We start from the raw sequence: 25,979 nt of genomic DNA on the forward strand, positions 1-25,979 counted from the left end.
ATGAATTGCACTATAACTGTGACAAATGGTGCCGACAAACTGTTAGGGCCTACATAAAGCTGTCCCAACTGCAGAGCTTCCTTTTCAGCACCATGGAGTGAATCCTTATCACTGCTACACCTGGCTATCAGCAGAGCCTTGTCTGGCAGTCAAACAGTTCATTCAGCCTCGTTTACTGCCTTTTAAAAACATAGCTGAAATGGCTCACTTGCTTAAACAAATGTGGTTTCTACTGACAGTTGAGATGTACAAACTACGGAATAAGGGGAGCGGATAAGAGGCAATCCGTAATTTCGATTAATGAGCGAGCTAGCGACAGAATTCAGAACATGGGCTGTTCTTACAGTGTTCTCCCTGTGCACCAAGTCAGAATCGTAGGATAAATAAAGGGGGACATATAAGTAGGAAATGAAAGCTCTTACAATATTCGATGATTACATTTCTCTAAAACAGGCTATAGGCTACATGTGAACCAACAAGTCAGAACAGTAGGCTAAATTATGAGGGGGAAAGGGACCAAATTATTAGGGTGAGCTACTATGTGCTACTAACAGCTTACTGCACAACATACACTTAGTATTACTTTCTTAGCTACAGTATACATATCTCCCTGGCATATTACATAATTTATGCAGCAGCATACAATACTTTTTTGGACTTACCTCACAGGAAAGTGGCGCAGCGGTCCTTCTTGTGGTAAAATTTTGGCATCAAAGTCTGGCATTCTCTGGATTTATGGTGCTTTCAAGACAACTGGAAACTCAGGAAAAATAAAAGGTTGAATCATGACATCAGTGATCTTCAGTTCAGAGCTCTAGAAAGACAATTGAGTTCCCGACTTGGAATTCCGAGTTGGATGACTGTTCAAAAGTATTTTCCCAGTCGGAGCTCAATTTTTTCAGAGTCCCAGTGTTCTTGTACTCACTTAAGTCTAAGATTTCACAATTCCAAGTTTCCAGTTCATTTTGAACAAGGCAGAAGTCATGCTGGATTGACAGCATGGCAAATGTACTCAATATTTTCTGGCACATGGTGTTGCATGTGAATGTTTATCCTTTTAAGCTTGGAAAGAGACCCTTAAACCCAGACTTGGACCACACACCCACTCCACTGAATAGCAGGCTAGTGATTGCCTTGCAACACTTGCAGTTAGCTGCTTATTCCTTCCAAACCACTCATTGTTGAATTTGCGATTTCCAACTTGTTGTGTAATGTTTATTTCCAAATGCCGATGAGCACAGATACGTTTTATCTGTATTTTCTCTTTATATGACAAGGATCGAAAATAATTTGTCCGTAGATTGTCGACTTGATTCATAATGATGACTGCTTGTCTAGCTTGCTAGCTAAGATTTTGAAAGTATGATGTTGACATGATCAGTCCAATCAAATCTACGGTAGATATAACGTGATTTGACATACTTTTATCTGTGGCCAATGACCTTGAGCCTTCTTGGATGGGCACTTCTAATGTACCACCCAAGGGGCTTGAATTTTCAAATTCTCCCCATAGGTTTTGCAGTGACGTAGTGTCCCCATGAGTGACAGAACACTGAACATATCACCGCTTAACTAGAGAACATTGCCAACCCCTATGCTTAGTATTTTCCGCTGGCTGCCTCACCACCACAGAAAGCACTGAGCTAATGCTGAAACACCTGCATTTTGGAGCTGCTTTACTCAAGACCATGTTTGTATGTGGTTTTATTAACACATTTTTTTTTTTAATACATGATTTGCAAACTGATATGTGACACGTATTAATGCCAAAATAACATGCAAAACAGGCACACACAAAAATATAAAGTACCAATCAAAAGTTTGGACACCTACTCATTCCAGGTTTTTTATTTATTTGTACTATTTTCTACATTGTATCATGTAGTAACAAACATGTAGTTGAATCATGTAGTAACAAACAAAATGTGTTAAACAAATCAAAATATATTTGAGATTCTTCAAAGTAGCCACCCTTTGCTTTTGAGGACAGCTTTGCACACTTTTGGCATTCTCTCAACCAGCTTCATGAGGTAGTCACCTGGAATGATTTTCAATTAGCAGGTGTGCCTTGTGCAAAGTTAATTTGTGGAATTTCTTTCCTTCTTAATGCGGTTGAGATAATCAGTTGTGTTGTGATAGGGTAGGGGTGGTATACAGAAGATAGCCCTATTTGGTAAAAGACCAAGTCCACATTATGGCAAGAACAGCTCAAATAAGCAAATAAGCCTTCATGGTCGAATTGCTACAAGGAAACCACTACTAAAGGACACAAATAATAAGAAGAGACTTGCTTGAGCCAAGAAACACGAGCAATGGACACTAGACCAGTGGAGATCTGTCCTTTGGTCGATGAGTCCAAATGTGAGATTTTCTTTGTTTCAACATCCATGTCTTTGTGAGACGCAGAGTAGGTGAACGGATGATCTCCGCATGTGTGGTTCCCACTGTGAAGCATGGAGAAGGTGTGATGGTGTGGGGATGCTTTGCTGGTGACACTGTCTGATTTATTTAGAATTCAAGGCACACTTAACCAGCATGGTTACCACAGCATTCTGCAGCGACACGCCATCCCATCTGGTTTGGGCTTAGTGGGACTATCATTTGTTTTTCAACAGGACAATGACCCAACACACCTCCAGGCTATGTAATGGCTATTTGACCAAGGAGGAGAGTGATTGAGTGCTGCATCAGATGACCTGGCCTCCAAAATCACCCGACCTCAACCCAAATTGAGATGGTTTGGGATGAGTCGGACTACAGAGGAAAAGCAGCCAACAAGTGCTCAGCATATGTGGGAACTCCTTCAAGACTGTTGGTAAAGCATTCCAGGTGAAGCTAGTTGAGAGAATGCCAAGCGTGTGCAAAACTATCATCAAGGCAAAGGGTGGCTATTTGAAGAATCTTAACCTCTCTAGGGTACGTGGGACGGTAGCGTCCCACCTTGTCAACAGCCAGTGAAACTGCAGGGCGCCAAATTCAAAACAACAGAAATCCCATAATTAAAATTCCTCAAACATACATGTATTTTACACCATTTTAAAGATACACTTGTTGTAAATCCGGCCACAGTGTCCGATTTCAAAAAGGCTTTACGACGAAAGCAAACCAAACGATTATGTTAGGTCAGAGCCAAGTCACAGAAAAACACAGCCATTTTTCCAGCCAAAGAGAGGAGTCTCAAAAAGCAGAAATATAGATAAAATGAATCACTAACCTTTGATGATCTTCATCAGATGACACTCATAGGACTTCATGTTACACAATACATGTATGTTTTGTTCGGTAAAGTTCATATTTATATCCAAAAATCTGAGTTTACATTGGCGCGTTATGTTCAGTAGTTCCAAAACATCCGGTGATTTTGCAGAGCGCCACATCAATTTACAGAAATAGTCATAATAAACATTGATAAAAGCATGGAATTTTAGATCCACTTCTCCTTAATGCAACCGCTGTGTCAGATTTCAAAAAATCTTTACGGAAAAAGCAATCCATGCAATAATCTGAGTACGGCGCTCAAACGCCAAATCAAGCCAAACAGATATCCGCCATGTTGGAGTCAACAAAAGTCAGAAATAGCATTACCTTTGATGATCTTCATCAGAATGCACTCCCAGGATCCCAGTTCCACAATAAATGTTTGATTTGTTCGATAAAGTTAATCATTTATGTCCAAATAGCTCCTTTTTGTTAGCGCGTTTAGCCCAGTATTCCAAATTCATGAGGCGCGAGCACTAGGTCCAGACAAAGTCAAACAGTTCCGTTACAGTCCATAGAAACATGTCAAACGATGTATATAATGAATCTTTAGGATGTTTTTAACGTAAATCTTCAATAATGTTCCAACCGGAGAATTCCTTTGTCTCCAGAAAAGCAATGGAACGCAAGCTAACTATCACATGAACGCGCATGGTCAGCTCGTGGCACTCTGGGAGAGACCTTACTCAATCCCCTCTCATTTAAAGACTCAGAGCTAGAAAATGGTATATCATACACTACAGTTGAGGAACAGTGGGAAAGTAATTCTGCTTCGAAAGTTGATCAACTTGTAACTCCACTTTTGAGAAAATGGCCTTTGAATATTTTGGTACACCCACTGGAGAGCTATTTTTTGTCTACACCTATTCGGCATCGTTCACACCCTCTTAAGCTATAGCCCCGCCCATAAACTCAGAGCGTTGTCAGATTGTCCGTTCGTAAATTCAGAGCATTTCGCTCTAGGGGAGTTCAGAGCACACACTGGACGCTCTAGCCGAGAAATAGGGTTCACCCGAGCGTTCTGTCCTAACATCAGCAGACAAGCACCCAAGCTAAATGGCTGGCTTGCTAGCTATTTCCCAACACAAATGAGAGAACAGCTCACTGACCATTTTACTCGCCCTAGCAGAGCTGGTTAGGTTGTTTTTATGTTATCCATGAAGATGTAATCTGGAGACAGGTGTTTTCTCCATCTCCTTAGCTATCATACTCTAATTCCAATGATTTCAAAACTCGATCTCTCGGCATGTCCAGCCCACTCATTATCTCAGCCAATCATGGCTAGCAGGAAGGTCGTCACCCCGCTCCTCCGCTCTCTCCACTGGCTTCCAGTTGAAGCTCGCATCCGCTACAAGACCATGGTGCTTGCCTACGGAGCTGTGAGGGGAACGGCACCTCCGTACCTTCAGGCTCTGATCAGGCCCTACACCCAAACAAGGGCACTGCGTTCATCCACCTCTGGCCTGCTCGCCTCCCTACCTCTGAGGAAGTACAGTTCCCGCTCAGCCCAGTCAAAACTGTTCGCTGCTCTGGCACCCCAATGGTGGAACAAACTCCCTCACGACGCCAGGTCAGCGGAGTCAATCACCACCTTCCGGAGACACCTGAAACCCCACCTCTTTAAGGAATACCTAGGATAGGATAAAGTAATCCTTCTAACCCCCCCCCTTAAAAGATTTAGATGCACTATTGTAAAGTGGCTGTTCCACTGGATATCATAAGGTGAATGCACCAATTTGTAAGTCGCTCTGGATAAGAGCGTCTGCTAAATGACTTAAATGTAAATGTAAGGTTACTGACTTTTTCTGTGGCTAAACGAACTAGGCTCGTATTTTAAACAATTTATTAGTATTTACACATGGCAGACAAGTTTGTTATTAAGGCACATGAATGTTCACATGTTTCAGAAGGCATTTTTGCCCCAAAACGCATTTAGATTTTTTTTTTAAACTTTTACATTCAAATGGCTAGTGGTGATGCACGACATACGCCTAGTTTCCTGAAACGAGTCACATTTGGAAATCAAGACAATTAATTTGTGAAGAATGAACTGTTATCCCAATTTATTGCATAAATGTAAGCCAAGATAACAGGTGTATTATACAGTCTTCCTACTACATTAATGAAGCGGCCTGCCGAGTCTGCCTCTACACTTGACATTACGAACGGTATGTTTTTCCTAATGAAAATGGCTGCTCCTCTAGTTTTAAAATGAAAATTGGAATGATATGATTGACCGATCCACCCTCCTTTTAAACGAGAGTGGTCGAAAGTGCGGAGATGTGTCTCCTAAAGAAAGGCGATATCTACTTTAAGGTGATTTAAATGAGAAAGAACCCTTTTACGTTTCACTGGGTGATTTAAAGATGTAACATTCCAGCTAGCAAAAGTGACCGAGCAACCAGCTCTCCCTCTCATGATATTAGGTCTAGCCATGTAAAGTCAGGATAGGAAAAGGATAGATGACCGATTACAATAACAACTGATCCATTACATTTTTTCTCCAAAAATAGCAAATAAACCCAAAAGTTAAAAAAAACAACAACAAAAAAACAAACAATACTCTGAAGTCGGGTATGAAAAATAAATCCCACCCTGGTCACCTAATAGAACAAGGTAACTGCTAATCCCCACACAAAGAAATCCACACATCATGTGCTTGTAGTGGGGAACACTTAACCGATCAAGTAGAAAGCCCTGGTGAAATTGTGACGGATTTAAAACAAGTTAATAAATAAATAAGATACTTATTTACAACCCCAAAACTAGGCTGTTTTAAAAGAAAGTTTAACATTTTATAAATCAGCAATACCACGAAGTTAGCAGCAACGTCTTTAAAGAAATTACGTAACCTAATAATAGAACTGTGCTTTATTTAACCTGGATACGGGTACCATCAATAAATAGAAATGAGCAGCTTCATGGTAATAAAATAAAACATTAAAACAAAAGGAGACTTGGCTCACCAGAACTAAGGCACTAACGTTACCTAATAATAACAATATAAACTGATACCACTGGCAACGCTATACAGTCTCTGCAAAGAGAGACTGGGTCTGCAGTGCTAGACACATTCGTCCATTACCTTAATCGTCAAATAGGTGAACATTCAGCCATTTTCTTAGTTAAACCTCGGTAGAACGTTCGCCTTATGGGGGTCTTGGAACTCTTTCTCAGTGCCGTTGTATATTATACGGAGTCAGGCAGAAAAAGCCACACCATACCGAACGTCGGTCCGTCCACGGAGCACACTCTTGACATCGTTTAAAGCGGCACGGTCACAAGCAACGCTGGGGGCATAGTCTGGGAAGATGGAGATAGGTGCTCCGTTGCATCGAAGTGGGCCAAATTCTCTGGCACGCCGAAGAACATCAATACAATCCTGATAGTAGTGTAGTTTAGCCACAATGACGCAAGACTTTCCGCCAGGCTTTCTTGCTTGAGACCCCGATTTGAGCGGTCTACAAGGATGTCTTTATCCAATTTGAGGGTTTCCTTCAATAACTTTGAGACCGATGAAGTAGAACTTGAGCCCAGGTCCTCAGCTACCCCATGATCCTGATATTGACTCTTCGCATATAACCTTGTAAATGTATGCATTGTTCTTTAAGGCTAGCCACATCAGTTTCGAGCTTCTTAACCGTGGTTTGTAGCGTAATCGTGTCATCTGAGCATGCTGACAAGCCTTGTTCCATGTAGGAGACAGTTTTCTTAACTGTATCCAGTTCAATACGAACCATTGCTGTATGCTTTGCGAGTTCATTCTTGACTGCTTGCAACTCCGACTTAGTAAAATGTAAGTCCTCACTGAGCGCCTCCTTGAGTTCCGACTTGAGTGTAGATGAAATGTCCGCTCTGAGGGCAGCAAGAATCTCGGCCTTCAAATAATCAGTGTTACTTTTTTCGCCGAGGGGTAGAGCCGCTGCTACCCCTTGTTGAAGAACTCGAGCTCCTCGTCTTGGGCCTAGTGTTTTCTCTCTTGTAAGTGACTCTGCTGAACTTTTGTAGGTTATGTGCAATTTAAGCATTAAAGCATATATACAAGTTGAACAAAGTTAAGCGTGTCATTCAAAGGCTGTGTTTCCTAGTCCTTTTTGGGTCAATGCGCAGAGAAAGTATAAAATAAATGCAATTTCAGCAGGAGCTCGGAAAAACGTGACCTACTCCATGGCTTGCTCACTAGCTCCCCCCAAGTGCTTGTCAAATTGTGAATAAGAGACTGATGAAGTGTGTGTAGCTTGCAACTTTTTTCAAATCATCATTAGAGTCCCATCATGCAGCCTTAGAATGTGTAAAACATCAAAACATATAGCCCAATGATTGTATCACAACTAAAGTAGCATAAATTACTCTAAATTAAGCATATAGGAGGACCTGTTTCTTTGTTAACCGCTCAACACAGAATAGCCGAATGTGCGCACAATTTTTTTCTTCATACTATCAAATAATATAAAATAATGCCACGGTGTTCTAAGCAAATCTTGTCTGCTAAATGAACTAGTGTAGCCCACAGCCATTTGGCATAGCCAGATCAGGACCTAACATAAGGACAACTCAGAGTATGCTATTCTGTTCTTCTGAAATGGACTACATTTTCTCCATATCATGTTTCTTTAGACCTGTCTAAAATAAATAATGGATTTATTGCGAAGGTGTAGGCTCTATTAAATGGATTTATTAGACTTTTTTAAAATGTAGATGTTCCAAAGGTCTGCATCAGTGGCTCGTAGCTAATTAACGGTCAATTACCGAGACCGGCAGTTATTTGCTTGATAATCACCAGCTGACAAAATGTCATGACCACCACAGCCCTAGGTGAGACCATAGACTGCTCGTGTACATAAACATTAACACACACATGTATGTGTATACACTCAGTCAAACACACACACACACACACGCGCGCGCGCGCACACACACACACACACACACACACACACACACACACACACTCTTGGACGTACACTCTCCCAGACACACACACACACACTCACCCCTCTTCCACAGTGATAGAGAGCCACATACTGAGGCTTTTTGTGATATGAGTTATCTCCCTCCCGAGCCACCACAGTACAGTATGTTTCCCTCAGTGGGATGTCAGAAATAGCAACTGATCAAATGTAACTTTTCTCCAGGGTTGCGGGGTAAAAAGTTTCCCTGCCACATAATGTGTTTCTCCTGATCGTTCTCCGCCATTAGACTAGCTTGATTTCACAACCCCCGAACGAAAGTCTATTCCATTATTCATCGCCATGGAGACCGCCCCCTGGTTTCGGGGATGTTCAAGTATGCATTTTTATACCCATGTATAAACACTGGCAAGGCAACATCCCGGAGGTTGATAGTTTTAGGGGGACAAAACTGACCAGTGATGATGCATGGGCTGCTACTTTCGATTATAACTGAACTTCCACATTAGGCTTCATCTCCAGCCATTTACGTGACATTCAGTCAAACATTTTGCAAACTTAACACATACTATTTCTTCCTCTTATTTCTCCCTGTCTGTTCCTCTCTTTCCTCCCTCCCTCTTTCGCTCTCTCTCCCTCTTGGTTTCTGTCTCTGTCTTTCTGTCTCTCTCCTCTCTCTCTTTCTCTTTTTCTTTCTTTCTTTTGCAGGGAATGATACTGCTGTACCATGTGTCGTCAAGAGCGTGGACAGCTTCAGCTTCCTCCACCACCCTGTGCACCAGAGGAGCCTGGAGATCCTGCAGAGATGCAAAGATGAGAAATACAGTAAGAAACTCCAAGTCCCACAATCCTCTCTGCTGCCCAACTCCCTTTTCCTGGGCTTACAAATTAGGAAGGGGACAATTAGCTTGTTTTGAATTAACTTGTTCTCCCTTAAAATACTCCCTCAATTAAAGGCCCACTCTGATATCTACAGCGTTTTTGATCCTTTAACATGTAACCAATGTATTTGGTTCATATGTAGTGCCACCCTCTTTCTTTCAACCTTCTGTTCTAGTCAGATCAAAGCATCGCTTTCATACTTTATTGCCAAATTCACATAGGTCAAATATGTAATAATTAGGGATGCACGATATATCGGTGGACATAATGGAATCGGCAGATATTAGCTAAAAATGCCAACATCGGTATCGGCCCGATGTCTAGTTTAACGCCCCGATGTTAAAAACCGATGTCGATGCTACCGTACATTCCTGACCTAGCCCACACAATGTCGAGCAGTCATTTGAAAGAGTAAGAAAATTTCAGCGAGACGACTCAAATGCGAAATCCATTAAAGCCAAGATAATGGCATTCATTGCCCTTGACAATCAACTGTTCTCTGTCGTGGGTGATGTTGGCTTTCGCCGACTGGTCGAGCACCGGTACACACTACCAAGTGCGCTATTTTTCAGATGTTGCCCTACCGGAGTTACACAGTAATGGCGTCACTGCTATTAGCTTCACGACATGCATACTATGGAACGCCGTTTGGGTCTTTGCTTGTCAAAAAAGATACAGTAGCACTGTCAAAGCTGTACAAAAATGTCTGCAAACAAGCAAACACCGACCACAAACGATGTGTTTACAATACCGCGTTGGTAATAAAGCATCACTTGTTCAACCGCAACTTCTGGGGTAGCTAACACCAATACAACAAGCCTGAAAACAATGACCAGTAGAAACTGCAGTCATTTTCATTATTCTTAGCAATGATTTAGGAATCATTGTGAGTAAGTATTAGCTAGGTTGCCACTTGTTGTTCGCCTATTGAAATTGAACTAGCTAGCCAGCTACTTAACCCTGTTGTCCAAAGCTAACTTTATAAGCAGCCAGCTAGCTTCATGAGGCTCGACCGGAGCTAGCAACAATAAGGATTACGCACAATAGTGGAATGTGCAGTTTGCCTTCAAATGAAAAGTATGTCATTGACAGTGATGCAAATGAATACAAATAGTAGAATTATTCCATACTTTTATTTTGAAGGCTAACCCCAAAGTCCACTATTGTGGCTAATCCTTAGCTTCACATAGATGGGTCCGACCACCATTAATCAAATAAGAACTGTCTTATAAATTAGGGTTATTTTAGATGACACCTAGCTGTATAGTTAGCTAGCTAACTATAGCTACTGAAACAGATGTCGTGTTATTTGACACGTCAAATAGTGTTATTTGACATGTATCTTTTTTGACACGCAAAGACCCAAACGGCGTTCCATAGAAATCCTGGTTAAGAATGAAACGACTGACGAATGAACAAAGAAACAGCACAGCAAGTAAGTGAAATAAATAGGTTTTGATTATGTTTTACTGGTAATGGGGGCATACGTAAATGCCAACAAAATAGCTTTTTGGTCAGTGTGTGTGTGTGTGTGTGTGGTGTAACCTTTATTTAACTAGGCAAGTCAGTTAAGAACAAATTCTTATTTACAATGACGGCCCGGGCGATGCTGGGACAATTGTGCGCCTCCCTATGGGACTCCCAATCACGGCCGGATGTGATAAAGCCTGGATTCAAACCAGGGACTGTAGTGACGCCTCTTGCGCTGAGATGCAGTGCCTTAGACCGCTGCGTCCATGTATGTGTGTGTTAACTATTTAACTGTATTAGAATGCTTTAAAGGCTGCTAACATTTTAAATATTGGTTATAGGTATCGTTTTTTTGGCAAGGGAAATATTGGATATTGGTATCGGCCAAAAATGCCATATCTGTGCATCACTAGTAATAATAAACAGGTCTGCAACAATTTTTGGCCTCGACTAGAATTTGCATTGCTATTACTAATAAGTAATTGGAAATCAGACATGGATCCTCTTTCTTCATAAGGCACTGTTGCGCTATTTGCCCTGTAATAGTCATCGTAATGAAGCTGTTTCTCATGCATGACCACTCCCACACATACGCACTGAAATAGACCTCATGGCAGTGTGTTTAATAAGCACTGTGAGTTACTGTTTCCTCCTTCCTCTGTTGTTCCATTTTCCTCCGTCCTCAGAGGCTTCGCTGCCGGTTCAGAGACAGACTGACAATAGCCTGGACCTTGTCACGTGTGTGTGTGTGTGTGTGTGTGTGTGTGTGTGTGTGTGTGTGTGTGTGTGTGTGTGTGTGTGTGTGTGTGTGTGTGTGTGTGTGTGTGTGTGTGTGTGTGTGTGTGTGTGTGTGTGTGTGTGTGTGTGTGTGTGTGTGTGTGTGTGTGTGCGCGCATACATGCACGTGTGTGTGTGTGTTCCAAATGTCATAGCACTTTCATGATGGACACACAAATCAAACTGAATCCAATGCGCAACAGCCTCAGTCTCTTAAATGGATCATCCCTGAGGGAAATGTTTCCAGTGTATAGAACAATGGACAGTTAAAGAATTCAGTGAGCTTCCAAGCCTCCAGACCATGCAGCTTGTCTCAAATGTTCAATGTTAAATACCATTACGCCTCAGGCCCGTGGGGATATCTCTCTCATTCCCCATTATCTGGCCTTTCAAAGCATGGCAGGGAGAGACCTGCTGGGAAATCAGTCCATTAAGAGAGATGAGAGTTGAGACGAGAGGGAGCGCTCATATCTGTCCTCATCAGGCCTTTGGTATTTGGGGAAGGAGGGGGGGGGGGGGGGGGGGGGGTTGTGGCGGTGGCTGATCACTGTTTAGGAAATGAGGGTCTGGCAGTACAGTGCCTTTAATCACGCATGCATCTTGGTGGCTTGCCTGATAATGGCCCAATGTGAATTAAGCAATACATTAGCCAATGATACGGACTGAGTAGTCCGACGGTCATTGTATGCATGTTTGTTTTGGTGATGAGACCACATGTTCCTCCTTAAAGGTTTATACAATTGACACATCCTCTCTCTCTCTTTCTCGCTCTCCCTCCTGCCTTACATCACGGTCTCGTACAGGTATCACTAGGAAGAATCCCCGGACCCCCTTGTCAGACCTCCATGGCACCAACACACTGAACGAGAAATCCGCCAGGTATGAACCTGTTTTATGGACACTCAAAGCAATGAGCTGTTCTGCTTTCAGTGTGTGATTGTTCAGTATATGCTACAGCAATTCACACTCTCGCTCTCTCTCTCTGTGTCTTTGTCTCTCTCTCTCTTTCCTCTAGGGATGGTTATGGTGTGGGCTGTAACGGGCGTAGCTCCATACAGGGTCGTCTGTCTTCCTCAGGCTCGGAGTTCGATGACGGCGTCTTCGTCAACTCCACTAGCAGCAAGCTCCTGGAGAGAGCGCAGGGCATCCTCATGTGAGTATGACTGCAAAGTCGGACCACGCACACACTCAAACCTTGATCAGCCAGTGTTCAATCCACGCTCAATATGTGTTCATACGAAATGATTCTCCTGGGGAGAGCACAGGGGCATCCTCATGTGAATATGACCAGTCTGACCATCATCATGCAGCTCGCACCACGGTCAGAAAAACGTGGTCAGGCAGTGGTCAATCCATGGTCAATGTGTGTTTATGCTGTATGTTCATTCTGTAATATATCTGACAACCAATCTCTCTCCCACAGGCGGAACAAAAACTATAAGTCCAAGCCCTGCCTACCGAAGGTAAGGGCCTTCCAAAGATGTGGTCATTTTCCACCGTGAAAGTACAAGTGAGGATTTCTCTATGGCTTCAACATGATATACATATGAAAGGCCAATAGTGAAGTAATGGATTACAGCAGGGGTATTCAACCTGGGGTCTGCGAAAATATATATTTTTTAAATTACATGGGGGGGGGGGGAGTGGACAAATATCACTAGCAACAACAGAATAAACAAATGTTTTATTTATAATGTCAACGTTATTTCTCAATTCCTAATATTGAGCAAATTACACTCACTGGAGTATCTAACATAGGCTTTGAAAAAACACCCGCAATTAGCAGACGCAGTATTATTCTGGCCAACACATGGCTATCCTTTGTTTAACAAGATATATAGTTCCTATTAGCGAAAAGTGTGTGGCGTTTATGGCACCTTTCTAGCTAATAGGCTATGTTTGAGTAATTGTTTCCTTCAATTATGTGGTAAGCTCATAAAAATACAAATAAAAAATCTACCAAATCGATTCATTAACAGTTGGCCGTAGAAGAATACTTATTTTGAATTATTTTGAATACAATATTGTCCATTATCATGCAAGAATGGAAATGAAACAGTATGTCATATTGTCATGTGACCATGTTCATAAGGTAAATAAAAAAAGGTATGATTGCAAGACTGTAAGTCGCTCTGGATAAAAGCGCCTGTTAAAATGTCATAAAAAATAATACTCATCTGACTGTGTTCTTATGGCGATTCCTCTCTCTGTGCAGCACCTGCTGGACGTGAAGTCTCTGAGGTACCTGAGCAGTGTGACCCTCCACGACCGCATCACCAAGTCCCTCCTCCACCTGCACAAGAAGAAGAAGCCGCCCAGCATCAGCGCCCAGTTCCAGGTAAGACTCAATTTCTTTCTCGCCCTCTAGTGACAGACTCTGTCAATCAGAATTTCAGCCGTTAAACCAATGCCCAATTCCAACACTCAGCTTCTACATATTCCCGAGGCACTTTGTGTAGATCTTAAAGAATTGGACAGGTGTCAAGAAATATTTATATAAATGAAACATTTACTTAAAGTGCATTTCACAAAAATGTCACAGAAATGATCTCAGATCTGCATCAAGTGTCGGGGCAAGAGGTTGAATTGGACAGGAATTGACTGTAATAAATAACATGAGCTATTATAATGCCAGGTTTATGCAATGCATTATGAGATGTTAATTACGAGATGTCAATATGATGGGATGCTAATGGTTATTGTGCTAATGAATTGCTGTGCTAATAAGCTAATGCCAATTGTCTCTTGCTGTGTGAAGGCCTCCCTGAACAAGCTGATGGAGACCCTGGGTCATTCGGAACCCTACTTTGTCAAGTGTATCCGCTCCAATGCAGAGAAGGTGTGTTCAGCTACTGTTGTTACAGCTACTTCAGTTTGGTTAGATGCTAATGTAACTACTGACAAGCTCCAGCGAACAATAAAACCACTGAACAAACCACTGTCTGGTAATTGCATAGCCCGTTATAGCCAATTATACAATGTTTCACTGTTATTGGGTGATCTAAATCTCTTTCTCTATTGTACCTCTCTCCCCTTCTTCTTTCGTGCCTTTATTTCTGTCTCCTTCCTTCTCTCTCTGGATATTTCTCTCTCTCTCTCTGCTATCTCGCTGCTCTCTCTCTCTCAGCTCCCACTGCGTTTCAACGATGCCCTGGTGCTCAGGCAGCTGAGGTACACAGGCATGCTGGAGACTGTCCGCATCCGCCAATCAGGATACTCCATCAAATACACCTTCCAGGTAAGCCCTCGCCAACCAATCAGGATACAGCACTGTCATGGGGCACAGAATTAGCAGAACAGATACGCACACCAGATACACAATACTGTGTATTACCTACCATAGTTGAATGCACTGACTGCATTTAGCTCTAGATAAGAGTATCTGCTAAAATGACTTAAATGTGAAAACTGCTGATCGATGGTCATCAGTCTCATCAATCAGAGTCTCAATGAGCTGCACGTAGACGTAGTGAAGTCACATCCACGCACTTGTAATGTAGTCAGTCTTATTAACAGCTTGTAACTTTTATCCCTCTGAGGTCACTATTGATATGTTGTCTTTCGTCTTGTCTTTGCAGGACTTTGTGCGTCACTTCCGTGTGCTCTTACCAGACAGAACTAGACCAACCAAGTCTGGCATCCGGGAGTTCTTTCGTCAGGTTCACCTAGCACCTGCTGGGTATCAAGTGGGCAACACAATGGTACGCACTCTGGGGATGTCCCTTTTTTTCTTTATTTGTCTCTCTTTTTCTCTCTCTCTTTCGCCATCTTTCTCTCCTCTCTCTTTCTCTCCTCTCTCTTTCTCTCACTTTGATACACGCTTGCATTGCAGCCGTTCTGTTCCTATTGAATTTCCCTGGCTGTGGGTGGGTCTGGTCATTTGTGGGTGTATCTAGTCACTGATGCTCCCCCCCCCCACCCCGGGTCTCTCTCTGTACTGCAGGTGTTCTTGCGGGAGGCAGAGCGTCAGCGGCTGCAGGCCCTGCTCCACACGGAGGTGCTGCGGTGCATCGTCACGCTGCAACGCCGCTTCCGAGCCCGGCTGGAGAGGAAACACTTCATCAGGATGAGACAGGCCGCTGATGTCATCCAGGTGAGACGACGAAGTCAGGGCACCACACCAAGTCCAGGGTTGTGTTCATTAGGGCACGCCATAGCAACATTTTTTGCAGCAGAAAACAAAATTAGCATTTCTTATTGGACAAGTCTAGGTAGTCCCTCCCTGAATGAACACGACCCTGTTACTGTCCTGGCATAACAGACTAAATAAAGCATGTGTACACAACTTCCCCGCACAGCAAGTTTTACACTAACTTTTTAGCCGTTTGTAGTAGTACCATTCTACATGACCCACAGACGTATAAAATTGTTCGTAACCAGTTTAGGTTATTGCGTAACTCTGGCGATGAAGTAGAACATCTTTTTGGAGTTGTGTAATGACTCAGTCCTGAGAATCTCTATACTTCTCCTCATGCTCCGTCTATAAGAAAGAGGGGGAAATTGCCGAAATAAATAAGAAACGTGGTGCTTTTCTGGAAGCCATATTGTTTATGGAAGAGATACTTGGCTACAAGAAGAGACTCAGTCTGCTGTCCTAATCATTGTCAGATTGAACAAAAACAAACCGAATCCGTTTTCCTTACCTCGAAAGGATTCTCAGCATTACTCCAATGCAACGATGTCACCCCAGTCAATAAATTCATTTTGTTCATTCATATTTCTTCATTCTCTCCTTTCCATAGAGGTGGTGGCGGGGCTGCCTGCTCAGACAGTCGGAGGCGGCAGTGGACCCAGCTGTCCAGGAGGAGGCAGCAGTGTGCCTGCAGGCAGCATGGAAGGGCTACAGGGAGCGCAGGCTGTTCCTGCAGTGGAAGGACTCTGCCCTGATAATACAGAGGAGCTGGAGAAAGAGTAGCCAGCGCAGGGTTCTGGCGGCCATTACGGTGCAGACAGCCTGGCGGGCCTACAGAGAGAGAGCCCACAATTGTAGGACACACAGTGCAGCGACACTGCTACAGGCAGCGAGTAGGGGCTACCTGGCACGCCTAAGGTAATGAGGAGTGACAAACCGTTCTATTTTATGAAAGGTACAGGTAACTGCCAAAAATAAAGGAAACACTTGAGTAAATGAGGGATACAAAGCACACTACATGACCAAAAGTATGTGGACACCTGCTCGTCGAACATCTCTTTCCAAATCATGGGCATTAATATGGAGTTGTTGCCTCCCTTTGCTGCTATAACAGCCTCCACTCTTCTGGGAAGGCTTTCCACTAGATGTTGGAACATTGCTGCGGGGACTTCCTTCCATTCAGCCACAAGAGCATTAGTGCGGTCGGGCACGTGTGTTGGGAGATTAGGTCTGGCTTGCAGTCGGCGTTCCAATTCATCCCAAAGGTGTTCGATGGGGTTGAGGTCAGGGCTCTGTGCAGGCCAGTCAAGTTCTTCCACACCGATCTCCACAAAACATTTCTGTATGGACCTCGCTTTGTTCATCGGAGCGCTGTCATGCTGAAACAGGAAAGGTCCTTCCCCAAACTGTTGCCACAAAGTTGGAAGCACAGAATCGTCTAGAATGTCATTGTACTCTGTAGAGTTAATATTTCCCTTTACTGGAACTAAGGGGCCCCAACCATGAAAAACAGCCCCAGACCACTATTCCTCCTCCACCAAATATTACAGTTGGCACTATGCAGTTGGCACTATGCAATGGGGCAGGTAGCGTTCACCTGGCATCCGCCAAACTCAGATTCGTCCGTAGGACTGCCAAGATGGTGACTAGAAAATTGAGTAAAGTTCAATCTCGTGCTTCTCTGCGCGGGGTTATATTTCTTCTGCACGGTAGTCAAATCAAGTTAAATTGTTTTTGTCACATGCCCCGAATACAACAGGTGTAGTAGACCTTAGAGTGAAATGCTTACTTACAAGCCCTTAACCAACAATGCAGTTTTAAGAAAAAGGTGTTAGGTAAAAAAATTGATAAGTAAGAAATAGAAATAACAAATAATTAAAGAGTAGCAGTAAAATAACAATAGCGAGGCTATATACAGGGGGTACCAGTACAGAGTCAATGTGCATGGGCACATGTTAGTCGAGGTAATTGAGGTAATATGTACATGTAGGTAGAGTTAAAGTGACTATGCATAGATAATAACCAGAGACTAGCAGCAGCGTAAAGGAGGGGGGGGGCTATGCAAATAGTCTGGGTGGCCATTTTTATTAGCTGTTCAGGAGACTTATGGCTTGGGGGTAGAAGTTGTTAACTTCTTATGGCTGCAGGGGCAGTATTGAGTAGCTTGGATGAAAGGTGCACAGAGGTGCCCATAGTAAACTGCCTGCTCCTCAGTCCCAGTTGCTAATATATGCATATTTGGATAGAAAACACTCTGAAGTTTCTAAAACTGTTTGAATGATGTCTGTGAGTATAACAGAACTCATATGGCAGGGGAAAACCTGAGAACAAATCCAAACAGGAAGTTGGAATTCTGAGGTTGGTCGATTTTCAACCAAGACCCTATTGAATACACAATGGGATATGGATGAGTTTGCACTTCCTACGGCTTCCACTAGATGTCAACAGTCTGTAGAACCTTGCCTGATGCCTCTACTGTGAAGTGGGGCCGAAGGAGATAGGAATTAGTCAGGTCTATCATGACCTGACCATGCTCTGACCATGCGTGTTCACATGAGAAGGAGCTCTGTTCCATCGCACATCTGAAGTCAATGTATTTCTCCGGTTGGAACGTTACTGAAGATTTATGTTAAACATTCTAAAGATTGATTCAATACATCGTTTGACATGTTTCTACTGACTGTTACGGAATTTTTTGACATTTCGTCTGCTTTTAGTGAACGCGCTTCCTGACTTTGGATTCGTTTACCAAACACGCTAACAAAAATATCTATTTGGACATAAATGATGGACATTACCGAACAAAACGAACATTTCTTGTGGAAGTGGGAGTCCTGGGAGTGCATTCCGACGAAGATCAGCAAAGGTAAGTGAAGATTTATAATGCTTTTTATGAGTTTTGTTGACTGCACAATTTGGCGGGTAACTGTATGGCTTCCTTTTGTGGCTGAACGCTGTTCTCAGATTATTTGATTATTGTGCTTTTGCCGTAAAGCTTTTGAAATCTGACACAGCGGTTGCATTAAGAACAAGTTTATCTTTAATTCTATATAAAACATGTATCTTAAATCAAAGTTTATGATGAATATTTATGTTATTTGACGTGGCTCTCTGCAATTTCTCCGGATATTTTGGAGGCATTTCTGAACATGGCGCCAATGTAAACTGAGATTTTTGGATATAAATATGAACTTTATCGAACAAAACATATATGTATTGTGTAGCATGAAGTCCTATGAGTGTCATCTGATGAAGATCATCAAAGGTTAGTGATTAATTTTATCTCCTATTTCTGCTTTTTGTGACTCCTGTCTTTGGCTGGGAAAATTACTGTTTGTCTGTGATTTTGCGGCGACCTAACATAATCGTTTGTGGTGCTTTCGCTGTAAATTTGGTGGGATTAACAACAAGATTACCTTTAAAATGGTATAAGATACATGTATGTTTGAGGAATTTTAATTATGAGATTTCTGTTGTTTGAATTTGGCGCCCTGCACCTTCACTGGCTGTTGTCATATCATCCCGTTAACGGGATTGCAGCCATAAGAAGTTTTAAGAAGCCTTTTGGATCTAGACTTGTTGCTCCGGTACTGCTTGCCGTGCGGTAGCAGAGAGAACAGTCTATGACTAGGGTGGCTGGAGTCTTTGACAGTTTTTAGGGCCTTCCTCTGACACTGCCTGGTATAGAGGTCCTGGATGGCAGGAAGCTTGGCCCCAGTGATGTACTGGGCCGTATGCACTACCCTCTGTAGTGCCTTGCGGTCGGAGGCCGAGCGGTTGCCATACCAGGCAGTGATGCAACCAGTCAGGATGCTCTCGATGGTGCAAGTCCCGGGGGAGCTTAGAGGAAACATTGCATTGGGTCATGTATAAAAATACCCAGTTGCCCATTATTTTGGCTACCATGGCTAGAGAGCTCAATGACTTTGAAAGAGGGATCTCAAAGGAGCATAGGGCATTTAAAGTATGTGTATGTGTGTGTGTGTGTGTGTGTGTGTGTGTGTGTGTGTGTGTCAGTCACCAGGTCTCAACACAATTGAGCGGCACCTGAGGCAGCGTTTTCCACCACCATCAACAAAACGCTAAATGACAGAATTTCTCCTGGAAGAATGGTGTAACATCCCTCCAATAGAGTTCCAGACACTTGTAGAATCTATACCAAGGCACTTCTGGTGGCTCAAGGTGGCCCAACCCCTATTAAGACACTTTATCTGGGTGTTTCCTTTGTTTTGGCAGTTACCTGTATAGAAAGATGCACAATAAGGATTCCATAGGCTGAATTTTGCTCAAACCTAGATCTCAAACACCTGATTCATATAGTTTGTTCAAGAAAACACAAGTGTTTTAGTGCTGGGCTGGAACAAAAGCTTGCACACTATTGCTCCCAGGTCCAAATGATCCTACATTGATGAATAACATCGGAGACGAGAAGGAATGGAAGGAAGATTGCTTTAAACTGTGTTTGCTTACAATGACTGTTTCCTACAGGTTCACAGAACTAAAAGAGCAGAGTATGCATGAAAAGCAGTTGCTCAATGGACAAAGGAGCCCCACCACAGAAGAAAGAAAGCCAGAGAGGACCATGGGCCTGGATACTGACACCTCGGACGAACAGGTCCTCGAGATCAACCACAATCATGACATCCAAGATGTCTCCACAGTCTGGCCTGCTGAAGACTCTAAGGAGTCTAAGTCGGCATGTTTAGTGAAGGAGGAGGAAGAAGGAGAGAGCGAGAGAAGCCAGAGTATAGAGGAGCCCAACTGCCACAAGACGCGGGCCAAGAGACAGAGCCGGCGCATGAGGGAGCTGGAGCAGGCCCAGTTCAGCCTGGAGCTACTCAAGGTGCGGACCCACAGCACAGGAGCAATTCTGCAAGAGGAGGAGACCCCTGTACCCCCGTGTCCGGACAGCACCCCCTGTCCCCTGGACGACCACCAGCCCTCCTTGCCCCACCGAGGCTTCCCCGTTAGCCACGGGAGCTTTGAGCTGCTCGACACCACCGTGGATGTGGAGGCGGGAAGGCCTGGTTACCCCGGTTGCCATGATAACCAGTCCACGCTGCTCTGGACCTCTTCCCAAGAGGATTTGAATGGACCAATGTCTCCAGAGTCCCAGCCCCAGCCAGAGAAGGACCCAGAGGTGGTAAATGAGAATGATCCAAGCTCCAGGATGGAGGAACTACCTGCCATGATACCATCCCCAATCAAGGAGGTGGTGGCAGAGGATCCACAAGCTACCTTCTATATCCCCTCTGAGGACCAAAGCAGCGAGCCCAAGCAAGAGAGCCCAGGCAAGCCCGTGAAGGAGAGACGAGAGTCCGCCTTACAAAGGCCCGTGGTTGTGGTCATCAGCATGCAGAAGGAGACCCCTCTGGAGGGGGAGCTGTGGGCGGCGCCAGCCCAAGAGAGTGCACTCCAGACCGGTGTGACCACCACTGCCTCCCGCCTTACACCCATCGCCGGCCTGGAAGTATCAGAGAAGGCCCAGCCACCCAGTACTGTTACCCAGCCTCGGAGAGACTTAGCTGGGGTAGACAGGTCTAGCTTGGTCCCCTCCTCCACCTCCACCCATGGCCTTTGTCCTTCCGAGGTAGACATCCAGATAGTCCCCGAGCCCAAGGCCCCATCCGGTGAAGTCCTACCCAGCCAGGTGGAGAGGAAGGCAGGCTGGCCGGTGCAGGACAGCTGGGTCTCCACCAACAGTATCCTGGAGAGTAGGGAAGTTTCCAGCAAAGCAGCAGCCAAGGCACCACAGAAGAGCCCAACCCAGACCATCATTGTCAGTATGACCGAGAAGCCCCCCACCAACACTACATTCTGCTCCCGACGCAAGCTCCCCTTCTCCAAGTGAGTGTCATTTTGCTGTAACGTTGCTGTAATGATGCTGCTCTGTCAAAGTGTCACTTAGCAAAAGCTTTGTAATTCATTTCTTCTCTCTACACTAGCTTGACTCTGTTCACTGACGGGCAGTGTGTACAAATGAACACTTTCATTTCAACAAATCACCACAGGGCTCTTCTTTTCTCCAAATGTACAGAAATGTATTTCTTATTTCTGTTGTTTTTTATTGCCTTGTACAGCAAAAACACAGGAAAAATATATTTGAATATGCAACTAAATGCGTACATTTGAAAGTCTACAAATAGTTGTAACGTTTCCTGAATGTGTTGTAGGTCTGATAAGGACCTGGTGAACCAGGAGCGGTCGTTGGCCATGCATAGACAGGAGGCCTCCGCCTCTAGAGCCACCGCTGGACAGAGAACCAAAGAGGTGGGTTGCGCACAAGTACACTACCCAAAGGACATACACACACAGAGTACACAATACACAAAGAGTTTACACATACGTATCTTGGGAGTTTTTAAAAAAAGAGTTTTGGGAGTTTTTTTAAAGAACTTACACACTGTAACTCGTTACTCATCCTGTTGTAATATACTAAAGCACTCAATGTTGATGTGTAGTTCATACTGATATATTGTTTAAACTAATAATAGAACGGGCAGCTGTGGCTTGTATGTGCATGTGAGAGTGTGTGCTTGTATAAGTTTGCATGTCTTGTAAATTTGTGTCACTCAGACTGTCAGTTTGTCTCTATGTGATATCCACATAGAACACATATACACACACACCGTTCCTCTCCACACACACACACACGCTCACACACACACACACACACACACACACACACACACACACACACACACACACACACACACACACACACACACACACACACACACACACACACACACACACACACACATATCCCTATCTCCCATCACGTACCCAGACCACTGACGTGTTGTGGTGTGTGTGGTTGAGCAGGTGGGCCGGCCCGGCCCCAAAAAGAAAGCCCGTATGTCTCGGACCCGCTCCGACTTCCTGACCCGCTGTAACTCCGAGGGGGCGGGCCAGTCAGACGATGACGATGTCGACACGTTCTACACCCCCGCCCTGTCCCGCACGCTGCCCCTCCTCCCCCCGTCCCCCCTGACCCACCCCAAGGGGGGCACTGAGCCGGCCTGTTACAGTGACTCTGAAATGGTAAACGGACCCTGCAGGGGTCCAAGCGACCCCCCTCCCCCTCTTGTCCCCTGCCTCCTACTGACCCCTCCTACTGACCCCCCCCCCCACAGCCAATTTATTTTCTCTCTTGGGGCCATGCTTACTAGCCTGAGGGTACTCTTTTAACACGACTAACCCCATTGAACTAGCATCCTCCAGCTTCGTTTAGTTTTTACCTACTGGACAGAGACATGTTTCTGTACTACCAGCTCTTTGCTTGATGCTCCTTTATTTCGCAGATAGGGAAAAACCCGACACGGGCTCAGGCCTCTTCTAGCGATAGTTTGTCGCAAAAAAAAAACTTTACAGCGTGGCTGCAACTGTAAGTGGTAATGCCATGGTTTCAGAACTGTGTTTTCTCCTGAAGAGAATAATCATCCTTCATAAACACTCAGTACTAACCAACCACAGATCTAGGATCAGATAACCTAACCCTTAACCTTGGAGGTTTCAAAGTTGATCTGACCCTGGAGCAGCAGTAAAGGAGCTGACCTGGAGCTGATCTGACCCTGGGGCAGTAGTAAAGGAGCTGACCTGGAGCTGATCTGACCCTGGGGCAGTAGTAAAGGAGCTGACCTGGAGCTGATCTGACCCTGGGGCAGTAGTAAAGGAGCTGACCTGGAGCTGATCTGACCCTGGGGCAGTAGTAAAGGAGCTGATCTGACCCTGGGGCAGTAGTAAAGGAGCTGACCTGGAGCTGATCTGACCCTGGGGCAGTAGTAAAGGAGCTGACCTGGAGCTGATCTGACCCTGGGGCAGTAGTAAAGGAGCTGACCTGGAGCTGATCTGACCCTGGGGCAGTAGTCTTGTGTCTACTCTGAACTTGTGACATCTGTCTAGTTGCTGGAAGAGGAGTAATGCAATGTCCCTCTCCTCTTAGCCTGGTCCCAGAACTGTTTGTGCTGTCTTGCTAACTCCTATGGTTATCACAAACAGATCTGGGACCAGGTTAGTCCAACTAGTCTTAGCCAGAAGTGCAATCGGTGATGCATGCTGGAACCTTCTACCATTGACACCATTTCATTACTACCTTTTATTACTTCCATAACAGGTCTTTCCGAGCATGAGCACCCTCCCTCCCTCACCCAGTCATATCTCTTTTAGTTTGAAATAGTAGTTTTCTGAGCAAATATGTCTGTACTCTATATGTTAATATGTCCATGTCTCAGTATGTAAACATGTTAGAATGTTTGTGGACTGTTAGCTGTTGTTTTGTGCAGAATGAATGAGTGATGGATGGATGCAGTAGGAACATCCAACGTGGATGTATTTCTTTGTTCTGCGATTCAAGTTTGATGGCACTGCCCTCTAGAGGACAATGCATTTTCATGTCTCAAATGTGTCTCTTCTGTCTTTTCAGCATATGACTCAAAGACATGGCAAAATAGCCTGAGCGTTTTGATGCCCAATCAATGAATATTGAAAACATTTCACTTCCCTATGTTTGGTATCAAGACTTACCTTGCTACACCCTAACTTTCTATTCTCCCAGGCTTCTCACAAGGAAGAGCATAAGAAGTTCCACAAGACTATGTCTTCAGGGGACCTGGGCAAGGTAGCAGCGCTTGGGAAGACATCCAGTCAGGATGGAAGGTAGCTACAGTACCTTCTCCTGCTCTCTAGCCCATATTACAGTAGCAAGACACAATGTCTCAGTTGATAGAGCATGGTTCTTTCAACATAGGGATTGTGGGTTCGATTCCCGGGACCACCCATACGAAAAATGGATTCACACAGGACTGTGGATAAATGTCTGCTAAATGGCATTTATTATTATTATATTACAATCATTATGCAGAGGAACAAATTAAGCTCATATTGTATTAAACAGACTATTACCCTTTTCACACAAGTTGCTGAACACGTGCCGAAAAGGACATGTGAAAAGATTATACGAAGACAAACCCGAGACAGCACACACTCTGGCGAATCTGGTCGGCCCAATCGAAATAGAATAAAGGTTTGTTCTAAACTGCCTGTGTGTGACTGTGTTTGTGGCAGCAGAGTGCGAGGGAAGATGCGTTTCTGGGGCAAGGCCAAGCATGCAGAGAAGAAGCTGTCCAGAGAGAAGCAGCAGACCACCAGGAGTGAGTCCACACAGGGAGACGGCACCGACAAGACAGGTAATAAATACACTGTGTGTGTGTGCGCGCAATGGACAATAAAGTTGTTCATACCATGGCATTGTTGAATACTTGTTTCTGCTAGCTTGAAGGGCATTCTAGAGCATGCGTTATGTCCCAGTAACGCATGGTATATTTGCACGGTAGAATTCAAATACTATAGTTCATTCTGACATGTTCTATGTTTGAGCTGCTTTTGAAAGCAAAAGTCGAATTGAAAACGTAATTGGCATTGTTGAATTAGATTTTCATAATGGCAAGCTAAGGTTTGCATCTAAACTAGCAAGTCTGTTTGTTTGGTTACCAAGGCAACTACTGACACTATCTAGTAAACTTCCTAGCTACTTCAGTGGATGTTGAACACATTTCTACCGGCAAATGAGCACATTTCTATGCGTTCTCTGGAAAACAACACATCATAGAACACACCTTCCATGTTGCTCATCATTTTCCAGAGAACGAAATGCCCCTCGTTGATAATCCCTTACATATTGTATAACACTGGACATGTGACATTCCAAATAAAATAAAAATTGTCACATGCTTTATAAACAACAGGTGTAGACTTACAGTGAAATTCTTAATTAAGAGCCCTTCCCAACAAGCCAGAGAGAAAAATAATAACACAAGGAATAAATACACTTTTTTTATTTAACCTTTTATTTAACTAGGCAAGTCAGTTAAGAACACATTCTTATTTACAATGATGGCCAAACCCTAACCCGGACGATGCTGGGCCAATTGTGCGCTGCCCTATGGGACTCCCAATCAACGCTGGTTGTGATACAGCCTGGAATCGAACAAGGGTCTGTAGTGACGCCTCTAGCACTGAGATGCAGTGCCTTAGACCGCTGTGCCACTCGGGAGCCCCATGATTGACAATAACTTGGTTACGTACACTGGGTACCCGTACCGAGTCGATTTGCAGGGGTACAAGGTAATTGAGGTATATACAGTTGAAGCCGGAAGTTTACATATACCTTAGCCAAATACATTTAAACTCAGTTTTTCACAATTCCTGACATTTAATCCTAGTCAAAATTCCCTGTCTTAGGTCAGTTAGGATCACCACTTTATTTTAAGAATGTGAAATGTCAGAATAATAGTTGAGAGAATGATTTATTTAAGCTTTTCTTTCTTTCATCACGTTCCCAGTGGGTCAGAAGTTTACATACACTCAATTAGTATTTGGTAGCATTGCCTTTAAATTGTTTAACTTGGGTCAAACGTTTCGGGTAGCCTTCCACAAGCTTCCCACAATAAGTTGGGTAAATTTTGGCCCATTCCTCCTGACAGAGCTGGTGAAACTGAGTCAGGTTTGTAGGCCTCCTTGCTCGCACAAGCTTTTTCAGTTCTGCTCAC

General features: G+C 44.0%; 1 protein-coding gene across 1 annotated transcript in view; it reads left to right on the plus strand.

Moving 5' to 3' along the window:
• The window catches only part of myo9ab (myosin IXAb), a 156,715-nt gene that overhangs the window by 102,524 nt on the left and 28,212 nt on the right, over positions 1-25,979 (plus strand). The window contains exons 14-28 of the mRNA XM_039017992.1: positions 8,877-8,993; positions 12,101-12,176; positions 12,313-12,450; positions 12,721-12,760; positions 13,513-13,635; positions 14,056-14,136; positions 14,425-14,535; positions 14,876-14,998; positions 15,241-15,390; positions 16,040-16,347; positions 19,918-21,276; positions 21,603-21,699; positions 22,255-22,473; positions 23,987-24,087; positions 24,496-24,617. Coding sequence (XP_038873920.1) covers positions 8,877-8,993; positions 12,101-12,176; positions 12,313-12,450; positions 12,721-12,760; positions 13,513-13,635; positions 14,056-14,136; positions 14,425-14,535; positions 14,876-14,998; positions 15,241-15,390; positions 16,040-16,347; positions 19,918-21,276; positions 21,603-21,699; positions 22,255-22,473; positions 23,987-24,087; positions 24,496-24,617 — 3,165 coding nt within the window. The remainder of the gene's footprint in view (positions 1-8,876; positions 8,994-12,100; positions 12,177-12,312; positions 12,451-12,720; positions 12,761-13,512; positions 13,636-14,055; positions 14,137-14,424; positions 14,536-14,875; positions 14,999-15,240; positions 15,391-16,039; positions 16,348-19,917; positions 21,277-21,602; positions 21,700-22,254; positions 22,474-23,986; positions 24,088-24,495; positions 24,618-25,979) is intronic.

Source organism: Salvelinus namaycush, chromosome 21, assembly GCF_016432855.1.
Source record: "Salvelinus namaycush isolate Seneca chromosome 21, SaNama_1.0, whole genome shotgun sequence".
NCBI classification, from domain to species: domain Eukaryota; kingdom Metazoa; phylum Chordata; class Actinopteri; order Salmoniformes; family Salmonidae; genus Salvelinus; species Salvelinus namaycush.